Here is a 17,575-nt window from a genome sequence, read left to right as displayed (position 1 = left end):
GCACTTTCCAAAATGGGGTGACTTATGGCAAGATTTTACTTTGATGGCACTACAGGGGCGCTGCAAACGCACCTGGCGCTCGGAAACTTCTGCAGCAAAATCTGCATTGAAAAAGCTAATTGGCGCTCCTTCCCTTCTGAGCCCTCCTGTGTGCCCATACAGTGGTTTACGCCCACATATGGGGTACCATTGTACTCAGGAGAACCTGCGTTACAAATTTTGGGGTACTTTTTTTCTCTTGTTCCTCGTGAAATTGAGAAATTTCAAACTAAACAAACATATTATTGGAAGAATTCCAGTTTTTCATTTTTACTGTCTTCTTTTAAATACTTTCCTGTAATACCTGTGTGGTCAAAATGCTCACCTCACACCAAGATGAATTCTTTGAGGGGTGCACTTTCCAAAATGGGGAGACTTATGGGGCTTTTTCTCTCTGCTGACACTACAGGGGCACTGCAAATGCACCTGGCGCTCAGAAACTTCTTCAGCAAAATCTGCATTGGAAAAGCTAATTGGCGCTCCCTTCCTTCTGAGCCCCGCTGTGTGCCCATATAGTGGTTTACGCCCACATATGGGGTACCGTTGTACTCAAGAGAACCTGCTTTACAAATTTTGGGGTACTTTTTTTCTCTTGTTCCTCGTGAAATTGAGAAATTTCAAACTAAACGAACATATTATTGGAAGAATTCGAGTTTTTCATTTTTACTGTCTTCTTTTGAATACTTTCCTGTAATACCTGTGTGGTCAAAATGCTCACCTCACACCAAGATGAATTCTTTGAGGGGTGTACTTTCCAAAATGGGGAGACTTATGGGGTTTTTTCTCTCTGCTAACACTACAGGGGCACTGCAAACGCACCTGGCGCTCAGAAACTTCTTCAGCAAAATCTGCATTGGAAAAGCTAATTGGTGCTCCCTTCCTTCTGAGCCCTGCTGTGTGCCCATACAGTGGTTTACGCCCACATATGGGGTACCATTGTACTCAAGAGAACCTGCGTTACAAATTTTGCGGTGCTTTTTCTCTCATTTTCCTTTTGAAAATGAGAAACTTTAATCTAAACGTATATATTATTGGAAAATTTTAATTTTCCATTTTTTTACTGCCTAATTGTGAATACTTTCCTCCAGCCCCTGTAGGGTTAAAATGCTCATTATACCCCTAGATTAATTCTTTAAGGTGTGTAGTTCCCAAAATGGGGTCACTTATGGGGGTTTTCAGGATACCAGACTTCTAAATCCATTTAAAAAAAGAACTGGTCCCTAAAAAAATCAGTTTTGGAAACTTTCACGAAAATGTGATAATTTGCTGATGAATTTCTAAGCCCCGTAACACCCTAAAAAAGTAAAATATGTTTACCAAATTATGCCAGAATAAAGAAGACATATTGGTAATGTGACTTAGTAACTAATTTATGTGCTACGACTTTCTTTTTTTAGAAGCAGAGAATTTCAAAGCTCATAAAATGCAATTTTTTTAAATTTTTCATGATATTTTGATGTTTTTCACAAAAAAACACACAAAGTAGTGACCAAATTTTGCCACTAACATAAAGTGCCATATGTGACGAAAAAACAATCTCAGAATCGCTAGCATACCTTAAAGCATCACTGAGCTATGAGCGCATAAAGTGAGACAGGTCAGATTTTGAAAAATGAGCCTGGTCATTAAAGGGGTTGTCCGGCGAAAAAAAAATATTCACAGAATAACACACATTACAAAGTTATACAACTTTGTAATGTATGTTATGTCTGTGAATGGCCCCCTTCCCCGTGTTTCCCCCCACCCACGCTAGACCCGGAAGTGTGGTGCATTATACTCACCGCATGTCGTGTCGTCCACGGTCTCCGATCGTCAGCAGTGACGTCTTCTTCGGGAGCTTGGCGGATCTTCCCGAGTGCCGGCCGCCCTCTGCAGCGTCATCCGAAGCTCAGCCGCGATTGGCTGAGCATAACTGTGCTCAGCCAATCGCGGCTGAGCGGCTGATGACGCGGCCACGTCATCAGCTGCTCAGCCGCGATTGGCTGAGCACAGTTATGCTCAGCCAATCGCGGCTGAGCTTCGGATGACGCTGCAGAGGGCGGCCGGCACTCGGGAAGATCCGCCAAGCTCCCAAAGAAGACGTCACTGCTGACGATCGGAGACCGTGGTCGGCACGCGACAGGTAATGTATAGCGCACCACACTTCCGGGTACACGGGTGGGGGTGGTGGGACACGGGGAAGGGGGCCATTCACAGACATAACATACATTACAAAGTTGTATAACTTTGTAATGTGTGTTATTCTGTGAATAATTTTTTTTCGCCGGACAACCCCTTTAAGGCCCAAACTAGCTGCAGCACGAAGGGGTTAACATCGCCCCGAGTAATAGGGGCTTTAGTCTGTCAGTAGATTCATGTGGCCTGAACCACAGACAGCATGAAATTCCAATGGGCTTTATTGAATGACTAGCACTTTATTACAGTGAATTTGCTACATGGTCCGGTGTGGTCCATGATATTGGTTTCTCATAGATATTTATTAGGAGACAGCGCTTCCTGCTCTGTATACTTACCTACGTGTCTCCAGTGCTGTATGTAATGTCATGTAAGGAGCATTGAACATCTGGAGCCCCAGTGGGGGTGGGTTCACTAAGGAGCCGCCTTTCAGAGCAAAAGCCCCTTCCACGCGACTTCCTATACACAAAATCGGGAAGCCCTAACAAGCAAGCAAAGCCCAATAGGAGGAGGCCAGGAGCCCAGTACTATATTTTTACTACTACTACTATATGTATTTAGGCAGACATCATCTTAAAGGGGTACATGGCCACTTTTCCCCCTACTGTTGTCTCCAGTTCAGGTGCAGTTTGCAATTAAGCTCCATTTATTTCAATGGAACTGAGTTTCAAAACCCCACCCAAACTGGAAACAACAGTAGGGGGAAAGTGGCCATGTTTTTGTAGCGCTAGATAACACCTTTAACCCCTTAGCGACCCATGACGTATCTAATACGTCATGGCGCCGCGGGGAGTGTTCAGAGCGGGGTCCCGCCGGGACCCCGCTCTGAACGGCGCTGATCCCGGCTGACACGTGCAGCCGGGCAGTGCCTCTGTTAGCCGGCGCGGGTCCCGTTGCCGCGCCGGCTAATTAAGCACTTCAATGCAGCTGTCAAACCTGACAGCTGCATTGAAGGGCTTCAGACATCACATCCCTGGTGTCTAGTGGGTCGGATCTCCCCCCCGTGATGCGATCGCGGGGGGGAGATCCGTTCTTCTGCCCGTGCCGGGCCTCAGCGTCGGAATGACGCTGATCCCGGCTCGGCAATAGATTGCTATGGCCTGCAGCAGGCCATAGTAATCTATGACCGATCTCATGGATCTTTGCTGTGTATATACACAGCATTGATCTCTATGAGAGATCAGTGCTGTCTATATACAAGTCCCCCAGGGGGGCTTCTAGTCCATGTAAAAAAAAAAGTAAAAAAGTGTTTTTATTAATAAAAAATCCCCTCCCCTAATAAAAGTCCAAATCACCCCCCTTTTCCCATTTTATAAATATAAATTAATAAATAAATAAATAAATAAACATATTTAGTATCGCCGCGCGCGTAATCGCCCGAACTATTCATTAATCACATTCCTGATCTCGCACGGTAAACGGCGTAAGCGCAAAAAAAATTTTTACAGGCCATCAGATACAATATAAGTTATACATGTTATATATCATAGTAATCGTAACGACTTGAGGAACATGCATAACAAGTCAGTTTTACCATAGGGCGAACGGCGTAAATGCAAATCTCCCCGAATTCAAAACAAATTCGTTTTTTTTTTCAATTTGACAGCGCAAATGATTTTTTTCCGGTTTCACAACATATTTTATGGAAAAATTATGCCTGTAATTGCAAAGTACAATTGGTTTCGCAAAAAATAAGTGCTCATATACGTCTCTAGGTGAAAAAATGCAAGCGCTATGGACTTTTAAACATAAAATGGAAAAAGCAAAAGCGCAAAAAACGAAAATTGGCTTGGACCTTAAGGGGTTAATCTTATCTATAACATTAGTAATAATATTAGTGAGGCCTACATCTAAGAAGGCAAATATCTGGAGAGGTTCTTCCCAATTCTTCGTCCTACAAGAACTATTTAGCCTTGTAGCATGTCCATATCCTATCTTTTTTTTTTTAATAGATTTTTTTTCCCCTCAGGAACTCCAAAACTTAGACAATATGGGAAGAAAAAAGTCTTTGGCTTCTCAAGCAATAACAATAGGAGTGACTGGAATGCTTCCGTTTTCTATGAGGACAGAACCTCCATGGAAATAAAGATCTTCCCCCCAGCTGATGCCATCATCGGACTCCATACCCTAAATCTGCAAATATCTGATGGACGACAAACCAAAATACACTGTCTCGGGGAATTCATAATACTCTTCAATGCTTGGTGTCCAGGTATGATATGTAAGATAGTAAAATGGAAAATTTGAAGGGGAAAAAACATGGATACAATAATTCTGGAGATCAGTGGTGTCTGATACTATAAAACCTGGGTCCTTTGTTGTTTGGACCCGGGAAAGCTAAAGCCAGGTTCTGCAGTGTAGAGGCCCCATAGTATCATGATGATATTCTGATGCTGTACGTCAGACCAAGTTCTCCCCTAGAAGCACTGGCTTCTCTGCTTGTTGATCAGTATTCAACTAGTCAGATGGATTCTCCTTTAAAATTGAGCAATATTATAAATCTTGATCCTATAAAGATAGCAGCTGACCCAGGACCCTACTACAGTACTGAAATGTATGGATGCAGCAGAGCTGGAATGAAGCAGATGGCACTGCAGTATCAGTAGTTGTGATTATAAATGAGTGAACTTACAACACAATTTGTCTGATAGAGACGATGATAAGCCAACGAAATGATCATCGGCTGATAATTTCTTTAGGCCTTGACCTAAAATTTCTACATGTAATAGCAATGCGTGGCCGACTGCTGACGATTGAACAAACAGTTAATACCGCAACGGTCCTGGCTAGTGATTGGCTGTGCGGCCTATCAGCTCAGAGACCGCTCTTAAGCTGCAGCCTCGGGACCAGGAAGCATGTAGACCGCAGGAGAAGACTGGGAGCGTGGACAGGTAACGTATCAACTGTTTGGGCAAGGTCTGCACAGACATCGCTAACAATGTCTGTGCAGCCCTTGCTAAACGATTATCGGGACATCTAATAGGCCCAGAAAACGAGCGCCGATCTAGCAGATCGGCGCTCATTTGCAATATTGATCAAGCCTTCATCGGCCTGTTTAATAGTACCCTAAGTTTGGGTACATGCAACCTAAAACGCTTGGTATTTGAATCCCAGCGGATGGAGAAGATGGATGCAGCCCTAGGGCGGCCTGGAAAACATGGTACAGCAATGCAGTTATTTTATTAACATTGATTATTGCTTTGTAGATGATGCAGTTTTCCTGCCAGATCAGGAAGAGAGGAAAGAGTATGTCATGAACGAGAACGGTTTTGTCTTTGTTGGCAATGCAGACTATATCTCTAAATGTTCATGGAACTTTGGACAGGTAAGTAAAACGGTTATACCATGGCAAAGACTAGCACTTCCTCCATCATTGCATCATGAATTGGAGGAGATCTGACTTGTTTGAAGACAGTTGAGGAAGCTAAATTTGGAAGCATGGACTAATATCTATAAAATGACATCTAGGGAGTCTTTCAGCTGTGCCTTATGCTCAGTGCTTCAGATAGCACATAGTAAGATTTAAAAAAAAAATGATACCTGTTTCTTAACTGATGGCTGTTTGCAAAGTTTTAAAATCATGTTTTCCTTCTAAGCTAGAGTCTTTGGGCTGAGCTACAGCATGCACGCCTCCTCCAACCAACCCCCTCCCTGCTCTGCATGATTTATACATAAGGCTTGACTTCCTGCACTAAGCCTTGAAGTAGTAGAGGAAGCAGGCACGAATGCTGCAGCTCAGCCTGACTTCTGCAACTTTTGAAATTAGAAGTTTAATAACTTTGCAACAGCCATAAAATAACCCTACCTTTTTTATTTCTTAGGCTATCCATATATATATATATATATATTTTTTTTTTTATACCATTTTATTTTTTTATTTGTAACTTTACAGTAAAATAAAGTATAAGGTTATGTTCACACAACGTATATTTTTTTTTGTATAACTATGTGATTAATACGAAAATATGTGTGTTGTTGACGCCTATGGAGTGTATAAACATGGTATATACCTAGCGGCACCGCAAACAACTGACATGTCAGTTTTCTGCGGCCACTATTCATTGAATTGCGGCCGCAGAAACCCCTGTCAGTGCACACTATGGAGCGAGCTGCTCCGGCGGCATGCTCCATAGTGTACAGTGGGGAGTTCTGATGCGAGCGTGCACGGATGCGCCCGTATCAAAACTCTGCGGCCCTAAAGATCATTAGGCCAGTACTGCAGTTCCAGCCAGGATTGGGTTATTTAACTTGTTTCCATTGTTTTGATTCATCATCAGGAAAACAGGATGTCTTTTTTTTTTATTTCTGTTTTTTTTATTTTGTTATGTATAATACATTATTAAACCCACATTATTTTTAACGTAGAATTTTTCTTTTCTCTCCTTGTATTTTGCAACTTTCCACTGTAACTGGGTCCTTTCCTTTGTGCTCCCGCTAAATTGCAGACACCTGTGCAATATACAGGGTGGTCCAAAAGTAGGTGGACAGTGTGTGTAATAGGGTTATAAAGAAGGAGAGATATAAAAAACATGGTGTAAAGTGAAACTGGCTCAGTTGCCCCTAGCAACCAATCAGATTCCACCTTTCATTCCGCACAGACTATTTGAAAAATGAAAGGTGGAATCTGATTGGTTGCTAGGGGCGACTGAGCCAGTTTCACTTTACACCATGTTTGATAAATCTCCCCCGAATTCATAACCCTATTACACTTAAGATACTGTCCACCCACTTTTGGACCACCCTGTATTTACAATAGCACAGGTATTAGGCTACACATTGATTCCCAGTCGCACGACCAGGAACTGCTGTGTTGCAGGATGGATTATTTGTGGTATTAGGCTATGTTCACACTACGTAAGTTCCGCAGAAATCACGGCCGTTGTGACATCGGCTGTGGTTCCTGTGGTACTTAGGCAGTGCTGCAGGCTGAGGGAATCCAGGCCAGAGTGTATACACATAGGGGGAGATTTATCAAACATGGTGTAAGGTGAAACTGGCTCAGTTGCCCCTAGCAACCAATCACATTCCACCTCTCATTCCTTACAGACTTTAGAAAATGAAAGGTGGAATCTGATTGGTTGCCGAGGGCGACTGAGCCAGTTTAATTTTACACCATGTTTGATAAATTAGCCCCTTAGTATATGCTCCGGACGGGATCCCTAGGGGTGCCGTAGAAAACTGACTTGTCAGTTTTCTGCGGCCGCTATTCAGTGAAAGCAGCCGCAGAAAACCCTGTCAGTGCACACAATGGAGCGTGCGGCTCCTGCCACTAGGTCCATTGTGTGCAGTGGGGAGTTCTGATGCGGGCGCACACTGATGCGCCCGCATCAGAACTCAGTGGCGCTAAAGATCATCCGCCCAGTACTGCAGTACCCGCCGGGATTATCTTTCCTGAGACCGGCCATTCCGTGACCTGGCCAGTTCATGGAACGGCCGGTCTTTTACAGCATATGAACATGGCCAAAGAGTAAATCAGGCAGCATTCCATGGCGAATCCCACCTGTCTCAGTGTGCCGTAGCCTGTCTATGGGACAGCGCACACTCCTCCGGTGCCACCGCTCTCTGCTCAAAAAAGTGACATGTCCGCCGTGGAATATCTCATGAGATATATACATCCCTTTAGCCTATAATTCACCCCTTCTGCGAGATTTGGGGTGGGAAAGCATTCAAACATATATACCGATTTGTCAGTGTTCACATTACTGTGTAGAATAGAGTAAAGATCTGTAATGACTAAATCTATTATTCCTTTCTATCTACTCTCTCCGCATACCATGTCAAGTTTGAGGAGGACATAATAGACGTTTGCTTGAGGCTACTGGATGAGAGTCTAGAAAGCCATAAGAACGCATTAAAGGACTATACTATGAGGAATGACCCAGTTTACGTCAGCAGAGTGCTCAGTGCAATGGTAAGCTATAGCCAATGAGGAAGAAGAAGAAGCATAATCGCTTAAAGGGGTACTATGGAGAGAGAAAAAATGTGCTCAAAGTTATGCAGATTTTTATATTACTTCCATATTCCAGTACTTATCAGCTGCTGTATGTTCTGCAGGAAGAGATGTATCTTTTCTAGTGTGACATCGTGCTCTCTGCTGCCACCTCTGTCCATGTGAGAAAAAATGTAGAGCAGGAGAGTTTTTTCGGGGAAAAACAGTTCCTCATATGGACTGAGGTGGCAGTAGAGAGCACTGTGTCAGACAGAAAAGAATACACCACTTCCTGCAGGGTATACAGCAGCTGATAAGTATTGGAAGGCTTTAATATTTTATTGCGCAGTGGAAGAAAAGTCTGACACCTTATATAAGTCATGGAACCGACCCCCAAAAATTTCTTATTGGAGCAGCAATAGTATGAGAATTGTTAGTTATTGCTCGCACAAAATATAGAAAGAGGCATCCATATATTAAAGGAATAAAAAGACAAAAGGCCAGAGCGCCTCATTGTGTAATAATGGAGGTATGAAGCAGTAAGTGGCTTCTTTATGGAGGCAGTGTGTCTCCTCCGCAGCTCCTGTCGGATCCATTCCATATGATTTATTAGACCAGTGAAACATCGCACTTGTTTTCTATGACTTTCTCGTTTTCGATATATAGTTTTTACATTGTGCTAAAATAAATAAAAGAGAAAAGTGAAAAACAAAAATATCAATATTTTAATACTTCAAGTATAAATTGCAGCTGTAAACCCGCAGTCCTGACAATGTATGAGATGGTACCTTATAGCGACTGACAATATATTATATCATCCTATAGATCAATTGCAATGATGACAATGGCGTAATGTTAGGCAAATGGGATGGAAATTATAGCGACGGAACCAGCCCTACAAAGTGGAATGGGAGCTGTTGTATCTTACGCCAGTGGTATATATCTGGGTGCCAGCCAGTGAAATATGGCCAGTGTTGGGTTTTTGCTGCAGTCTTTTGTACAGGTAATACATATATACAATATAGAGGAGGAGATCCTGCACTTCTGTGTCTTTGTATGATGACATGTCAAAAGTTTTTTTTAAAGGGAATCTGTCAGCTCCTGGGCCCTATCGAAGGTGTTGCCAGTGTGCTGTAGCTGGCAGTCCCCTAGTGAGCATGGTACTATACCTTTTGCTGAATATTCCTGCACAATAATATAATATTATGCACAATCCTACTGTAATGTGTCAGTGTTGTTTGTGCCACACTCTGCACACCTCACCACTCCTTCCTCCTCCCTCTTCTTCATGAATAATCAATGCTGCCCGGCCTCCTGTTCGCTCAGATTTCAGCCTGTGTCTCTGATTGCAGATCAGTCCTCTGTAGATTATATGTAAAAGAAACACTCAGATATAGTTGAATCTCAGAGCCCAAATGTGTTGGGGTTGTGGTCTAGGGGTAACTCACCTGTTTACAGACCTACCGACAGTTCATTCTTTAGTTCAAATCCCCTGATGGAAATGAACTATAGGTTTTTTTTTGTTTGTTTTTTTTTCTCATTATTGTACCATTTTGACGGCTATGTTCACACACAGTATTTTGCAACCAAAACCAGGAGTGGAATAAAAAAACACAGAAAGGCTATGTTTAAATCGAGTGGATGGCCCTCATTTAGCAGTAAATAAAAGCCATTATTTCAAATCAACGGCCGTTGTTTTAAAATAATGGCAATTATTTGCCATTAAATGGCGCCAACCACTCAATTTCAACAGGGATTTAAACCAAAGAATGATCTGCTGGCTGTGGACAGGTGAGTTAGACCACAGCTCCAACACAGTAGGGTACAGAGATACAACTATTGCTGAGTGTTTCTTTCAGACATGACCAGCCTACAGAGGACTGGTCTGCAATCAGTGACACTGACTGATAGCTGAGCAAGCAGGAGGCCGGGCATCAGAGGTTATTCATGAAGAGGAGGGAGGAGGAAGGAGTGATGAGGTGGCCAGAGTGCGGCACAAACAACTGTTTGACACTTCTTTACAGTAGGATTGTGCATAGGAGACAGCACACTGTCAGCACCTTAGGTAGGGCCTGGGTGCTGACAGATTCCCTTTAATGTTTATCATTGTAACTTCTATTACGCAAAGATTTGCAATGCCAATATCAGTAGAACATGTACCATGTATTTCAGCACAGAGACAGAGGTTGAGTTGCATTATAGTTACAATGCGTCTAGGCCCGGCATGAAACCCTAGAGGGTCCAATTACTAATACAATAAGATATAAATATAAAATGTTTATATCCCCTCAGCACTTCGATGTTTGGGAATCCCAGCAAGAGTAGTAACTAACTTTGACTCTGCCCATGACACTGATGGAAATCTGTCTATTGATGAATACTACGACATCATGGGAAGACCCATTTCAACAAGCGACAGTGTTTGGTGAGTTTATAATTCAATTAAAGGACACTGTGAGTGTCATGTATGCAGTTCTGGAAATGGCTGAAATTATTTACCTCTGTCTATGTCAGGAACTGTCCAGAGCAGTAGTAAATACTGATAGAAAATCCCTCCTGCTCTGGACAGTTCCTGACATGGACAGAGGTGGCAGCAGAGAGCACTCTGTCAGACTGGAAAGAATACACCCCTTCCTGCAGGACATAAAGCAGCTGATAAGTGTTGGAAGACGGGAGATTTTTATATTTTTTTTAAATAGAAGTAATTTACAAATTACTTTCTGACACCAGCTGATCTGAATACAATATTTTTTTTTCACTCAACTATCCCTTTTCAGGTGCAGTAGAATGTGTGTGTGTTGGGAAGGGGGGTCTTGAGCAGCCTAAACTCTCTTCTAGTTGTTATTCCGAGATGTCGGTACTGGTCCCTAATAGCTTTCATGAGTTTATCTTCATCAATTGTCTTTCAATGGAATTAAGCATAGGATAAATATGCTTACAGTCGGTGTCTACAGTGAGATGCAGCTCTTGGAATAAATGTGTTATAGTTAAAATTAGTGATGCAAATTCACGCATATTTGTTAAGAAATTAAAAAAAAAAACATGGTGGGCGCACATGCTGTCTGGAGCATCACAGGGTGGAAGAAAAGGATTAACCATAATCCCTAGTGCCCGTCCAATCAGCTGCAGGCTCCTCTGTGATGTCAGCACCTCCCCCTCTATATAAGGAGGTTTGGTAACGGAGTCGGCCAGTCGGCTGAGTGTGGGGGAGAGAGCAGGATGGCAGCAGGCAGTTACAGCAGAGCAGGGAGAGACTAACAGAGGGATATAGGGACAGGGAGGAGAGGAAACGAGGGCTGATTGTGCAGGATTGTTTATTGGAGCTTCCAACCAAGTGTCCAGTTTATCAAATAACTGGGTGCCTATAGGAATTCAACGGGAACAATGAAGATACAGGGGGAGATTTATCAAACATGGTGTAAAGTGAAACTAATTCAGTTGCCCCTAGCAACCAATCAGATTCCACCTTTAATTTTCTAAAGTGTCTGTGAGGAATGAAAGGTGGAATCTGATTGGTTGCTAGGGGCAACTGAGCCAGTTTCACTTTACACCATGTTTGACAAATCTTCCCCTGTACACAGTCTATATTATTTACTCACTGGGCACTGTAAACTCCTATTACGTTCTACCAATTTACTGGGATCAGTAAATGGAGCGTGCGCCTCCTACTGTGTTCTAAAAATTTGTTTTCATTAGTGAACTGAGTTTGCACCTTACATAATCATTGCTAGCACTCCACTCTTAGACCTCGTTCACACGGGGTCTAAAAGAGGCGCAAATATTCTGTGCGGAACCCCCCACCCCCCCCCCCCCCCCCCCCGCGTGGAATCCTGCCTTCAATCTCTTTGAACAGGAGGGCTCGAGCGCCTCTGCTCTCCGCGCCTCTCCGCTCAAAGAATTGACATGTCCTCCGGTTCAAAGAGACTGAAGGCAGGATTTGGCGCAGAGTCCACGCAGGAAGTTTCCGCACAGAATCTCTGCGCTGATTCCGTAGTGTGAACGGGGCCTTACTGTGTTCTAAAAATTTGTGAAAGAGTCACTATACGCCACCAGGCCACTTTACCAATATCCACTCCTGTCCTGGGAGAAAATAGATGCTACGCCGCTGTTCCACCGATGTCCATGGCGGAAATTTGATGATTGACTGGCTGATGATTTGATGATGATTTGATGATTGACTTGCACAGAACGTCTTCTGCTTGGAGTTGGTGCGTGGTATTGTATGTTTGGCCAATTAGTGGCTGTGGTGGTGACTTACCTCATCTGCTGAGCAGGCAATGAAAACGCTGACGCCACACAGAAGACAGGACTCTGCACTTAGGGCCGTATTACACGGGACGATTATCGTTTGAAAAATCGTTATATCATTTGAATTTAAACGATAATCGTTCTGTGTAATTGCAGGCAATGACCGAAAAATCGTTCAAATGTCGTTGATCGTTGATTTAGATCTGAACCTAAAATTATCGTTAATCGTTCGCTAATCGTTCACTCTAGTTCCACATTCGTTCGCTCAAGCTCCGCGTTTTTTCACTAACCGTTCAGTGTATTTGCACATTTTTCATTGTTTTGCTGGGATCCGAAGGAATAAACGCTCATAGTAACGATCGCAATAACGATTGTAGTAACGATCGCGACTAACGATTATCGTTCTGTGAAATATGGTGAACGATTTCAGGTTAACGATAAACAATCTCGTTTGCGATCGTTAGTCGTTAATCGTTAAAAATCGTTAAAAAAAACTAAAAAATGTTTTGAATAACAATGAAAAACAGACTAATATATGGTAAAGGTGCACGTATAGTAAGAAATACAACTGTGTTTGGCAAAAAATTGTCTATTGTTAGGAAAATATTATTGGTGTAAAGAAGGAACGTTATACTGTACATAGTCTGGGACAGTTGTTATGCTGGAGCGCCATCTTGTGGAATTATTTAACTCCTGCCCAATGCTTTCTGGGCCTTAAAGTGAGTAATTCAGCTTTCTGATTTTTTGCATGTACAGAAAAAAATAGCCATAACCTTTTAAAATTTTAGGTTATTAAAGTAATTTTGTGTCTTTTTCAAGACAAATAGAGAAATGATTTTTACCAAATTGCAAATGCGTATTGAAGCAATTCTTAACATTTATGTATACATATTAAAAAAAAAAAGAAAAAAAAAAAGCTATTTATTTCACCATCGCACTAGTATTTAAAGCATCGAGATAAAGTACAATTATTTTTTTGCCTTTTTTTTTTTTTTTTTTTTTTTGCCACTTCCAGTTATTTTGATCTATAACATGGCCTAGTTAAAGTAGTTATCCAGGCTTACAAAAACATGGCTGCTTTTCAGAAACAGCACCTCTCTTAGTCTAAGTTTGGGTGTGTTAACACAGGTTCTATTGAAGTCAATGGAGATTAATTGTAATACTGTACACAATCTGAAAACAGGAGTGGTGCTGTTTTTGCAAGAGAGTGATTTTTTTTTTTTTTTTAATCATGGATAACCCCTTTAAGATCACTACATTAGAGGCATTTATTTATTTATTATTTTATATATTTTTTATACATTTTTTGCTACTTATTTCCCCTGTACGTAGGGCTGCTATGACAGCTGCTCTATTGCTAACACAATGGTCATAGGAACTCTGTGTACATAGTGATCAAGATAGAATAAAACTGCAAAATCCCATTTCTCTGACAACCAGGCACCTGAACCGCGGGTAGACAAACTCCCCTGTAACTGCTTCTTTTTCTTTTAGAATTTATATATTTTTTATTATTATTAAAGAGTAAAGCGTCACAGAAAATAGGGGAACATAGTGAAATACAAAGGATAATGGAAAAATATTTCTCAAACATACAAAGGATATCAGCAGAGAAATGGCCTTCAGCTTTTCAATAAAGAACTTGAAGTAGCCAGACTGCTGTAATATCTGTCAAAATCGCTTTTCTGAACAAAAGAAGAGACAGTATAACAAAATAAATAAATAAGTGTCTCCCTTCACTGCTCCTGGGGGTGCTTGCATTGTATGGTCAGCTCTCCTGTCACATAGCACTAAAACCTCTGTAACTACACAGTAACATTATACTAACTGAATTATTGTATAACAGAGCATTGTCTCTTGGTAAGCATGCAGAGTTGATAAAGTAGTTAGGGCCCTATTCCACCAGACGATTATCGTTCAGATTATCGTTAAATCGTTCGAATTGCAAAACGCAAAACGTTGCAAAAATTGCAAAATTGCAAAACGTTCGCAAATCGTTCGCATTGAATAAGACGTTGTTCGGTCATTCGCAATAGATACGAACGCAATAGCGAAGAAATAGTGAAGAAAAAACTATCGCAGTTACGATCATAAGTAACGATTATCGTTCCATGGAAATGAGTGAACGTTTTCAGGTCTTTCGCAAAAGCGGTCGTTTGAGATCGTTAATTGTTAACGATTATGCAAATGATAATTGTCCGGTGGAATAGGGCCCTTAGGCTGGTATTACACGGAGCCCAGCAGGGCCCGATAATACCTGTAAACGAGCAGCGATCTGCTAGATCGTTGCTGGTTTACTGGGCCTATTACATGGCCCGATAATCGTTTGACAAGAGCTGCAAGGACATCGTTACCGATGTCCTTGCAGCCCTTGCTAGCTGGCATACATTACCCTACCACGTTCCAGGGCTGCTCCTGCTGTCCGCTTCTCCCGGGGTCCCGCGCGCTCTCTAGCTTCACAGCGGCCTGTCAGCTGGTAGGCCGCTCAGCCAATCAGAGGCCCGGACCGCCGCGGCCTGTGATTGGCTGAGCGGCCTATCAGCTGACAGGCCGCTGTGAAGCTAGAGCACGCGCGGGACCCCGGGAGAAGCGGACGGCAGGAGCAGCCCTGGAACATGGATGGGTAATGTATATCGTTAGTCGCTGGCCGCGCACCGCTATTACACGCAGCGGTACGCGGTCGGCGCCCGACGAAAATAGGTTCTAACCTATATCAACGATCAGCCGATGATCGTTGTCATCGGCTGATCGTTGCATTTATTACACGGAGCGATAATCGGCCGAATCGGGCCAATTCGGCCGATTATCGTTCTGTGTAATAGTACCCTTAGTCTAAGTTAATAGTCCTCAGTTGATATACAACCTGCTTGATAAACAAGTGTCTTTCCTTGTGTGAGCGTGCAAAGCAAAGAGAAACTGTAGACAAAGGCATAATACCACATATGAAGGTAGGGCTGCATCCCTAGAGTTAGTCGCCCGTCATCCGCACATCCCCTATTACACAAGAGATGTGTTACCAATGGCACATTATTATTTGACCTCTCACAAGTGACTGGGAATTTGCACATTCATCGGCTGATCTGTGATGAAGTGATATCTAACTGACTGAGTAGGTCCTCGGCCTGTGTATCCACACTGAAGGAATAGGAAAATTATACGATAAAAAATACCTTTTATTATTTCCTTTTAAAAAACCTCAAAAAAATAACTAACCAGACGTCTAATTCATTTCACCTATTTAAACAACCGTCACCATATACTAGCTTGTACAAAAATACAAAAAATGCAGAAACTGTAAAAATTGCAAGTTGCACTGTATATTGTCCAATTTGTCAATTTTACCTCAAAAACACTTTTTTATATATGTACAGGTATAATAGAATGCACTTCCTTTTATAAATAAATAAATTGTCCCAGTCTTTTCTTTAACATATTGTAATGTGAGTATTCATACTATTGCGTTTTTTTTTGTTTGTTTGTTTTTGTTTAAAAAAAAAAAATCTGAAGAAATTACTTCCCTTATTTCTCTTGGGGACTCTTCAGACCTCATATCTCCATCCCAACGCATTTCTTATACCACTCATCTTCAGGGGCCGATAGGGTAAGGCTCACATATTTTTAGGTACACAGTGCGCTACGATCCATGTGTACAGCTCTGGTGATGGCCGGTGAAGGTCCTGTGTAATAGGACCTTTAGAGAAGGTTCTTTGAAGGTCTTTTCCCCAGGCTGGGATAACCTTTAGTGTGTAGCAGTGTAGCTGTTCTAGTGCACCATGCTTTATGTGCTCTTTAAAATCCTACAAACAATCCTACCCATAGAGCTATGAGAAAAGTAACATTAATGTCTATGTAGAAGTATAGAATCCCACCCCCTCCCACTCATTCACCGATAAACCTTGCTCATCTCCTCCTTGGTTGACCTTCTTTATTCTAATATACTGTATATGTATATAAATGTAAATGTATGCCATGCTTCTTTGTTTGCACAGGAATTTCCATGTCTGGAATGAAGCCTGGATGGAACGTAGGGACTTACCTCCGGCATACAATGGGTGGCAAGCCTTAGATGCAACACCACAAGAAACCAGCAATGGTAAAACCAATGGGCCTCAATGATCCAAAGTAACAGTAAACTTTCTATATTGCCCATAACAACCCATCAGCTCAACTTTTATGTCTCTGCTTTGCTTTTTGGAGATCAGGTCAGGAATAATTTGAGCCATTGTAAAGAGGGGGCTCAGCTTGTAAGGGTGTGAAACAGGGACGCGCTCCTTATTGCCTAGGGACTGCACCTATATGTTTTTGTTGTTTCTGTTACAGATATGGACATTTTGCACAATGGCAGTTTATATTACAGGTAGTGTTGAGTAGACGAACCAAACTTCTTGGGTTCAGCAACGTTCTCCAAACCTAAACGCTCGACATTTGACTCCCGGAGTCTAGAAAAATTGGATGCTGCTCCAGGGCTGCCATAAAAACATGGATACAGTGAATGGCTGTATCATTGTTTTCCAGGACTCCCAAGGACAGTGCCAAGAGTCAAATACCAAGCATTCAAAAAGTGGCCTGGATAGTTTCATCTTAAAGTTTCAAAATCTAAATCAACAGTAGATGTAAAATAAAGCAAGTTAGCAATATACATTCATTATTTTTTTATTGCTATCATGCTGTAAAACAAAGCAGTACTTACCAGAAATCCAGGTCCAGTCTCCTGAAGGCAGATTTTCTGACTTGTGCTGGTTAAAAAAATAAATAAATAAAAAAGAGAGAGACTAAACACAGAAGTTCTGGCCAGAACAGAGAATCACGGCTCATTGTGTCCGTCAATCACATGACTGCCTTCTCTCTGTGAGCTTTCAGATGATCTGGGGTAAACAGGACTTCCTGTTTTCTGACTGTTTCCTGTTTTTTGAGAGAGAAAAAAAGTCAGAAAACAGGAAGTGCCGTGTTTTCCATGATAACAAAAAAATAAATAATGAATGTAAATTGCTAACTTGCTTTATATCACATCTACTGCTCATTTAGATTTAGAAATTTATAACGACAGGGACACTTTAAGAGTAATCCACATAGTGGGGCCTCTTTGTTGCCTGGTTGGGACACTCTTGAGAGCTGAGGGCTGGTCAGATAGTGGAAGCGATAGTAAAGTAGGGTCACTGAGAGTTGAGTCTAATGCACTATAGA

At 42.0% G+C, this 17,575-nt stretch overlaps 1 protein-coding gene across 3 annotated transcripts in view; it reads left to right on the top strand.

Annotated features, from left to right (window-relative positions):
• The window catches only part of LOC138789507 (protein-glutamine gamma-glutamyltransferase 5-like), a 42,395-nt gene that overhangs the window by 10,089 nt on the left and 14,731 nt on the right, over positions 1-17,575 (top strand). For 2 of the 3 annotated variants that reach the window (XM_069968185.1, XM_069968184.1), the window contains exons 3-8: positions 4,184-4,426; positions 5,421-5,539; positions 7,997-8,125; positions 8,969-9,146; positions 10,436-10,568; positions 16,381-16,484. In XM_069968185.1, coding sequence (XP_069824286.1) covers positions 4,184-4,426; positions 5,421-5,539; positions 7,997-8,125; positions 8,969-9,146; positions 10,436-10,568; positions 16,381-16,484 — 906 coding nt within the window. Of the gene's footprint in view, positions 1-4,183; positions 4,427-5,420; positions 5,540-7,996; positions 8,126-8,968; positions 9,147-10,435; positions 10,569-16,380; positions 16,485-17,575 lie in introns of those variants that run through there. The other variant, XM_069968186.1, reaches the window with a different exon arrangement.

The sequence above is a fragment of the Dendropsophus ebraccatus genome, chromosome 4 (genome assembly GCF_027789765.1).
Source record: "Dendropsophus ebraccatus isolate aDenEbr1 chromosome 4, aDenEbr1.pat, whole genome shotgun sequence".
NCBI lineage: Eukaryota > Metazoa > Chordata > Amphibia > Anura > Hylidae > Dendropsophus > Dendropsophus ebraccatus.
This window is presented reverse-complemented; position numbering and strand designations above follow the sequence as displayed.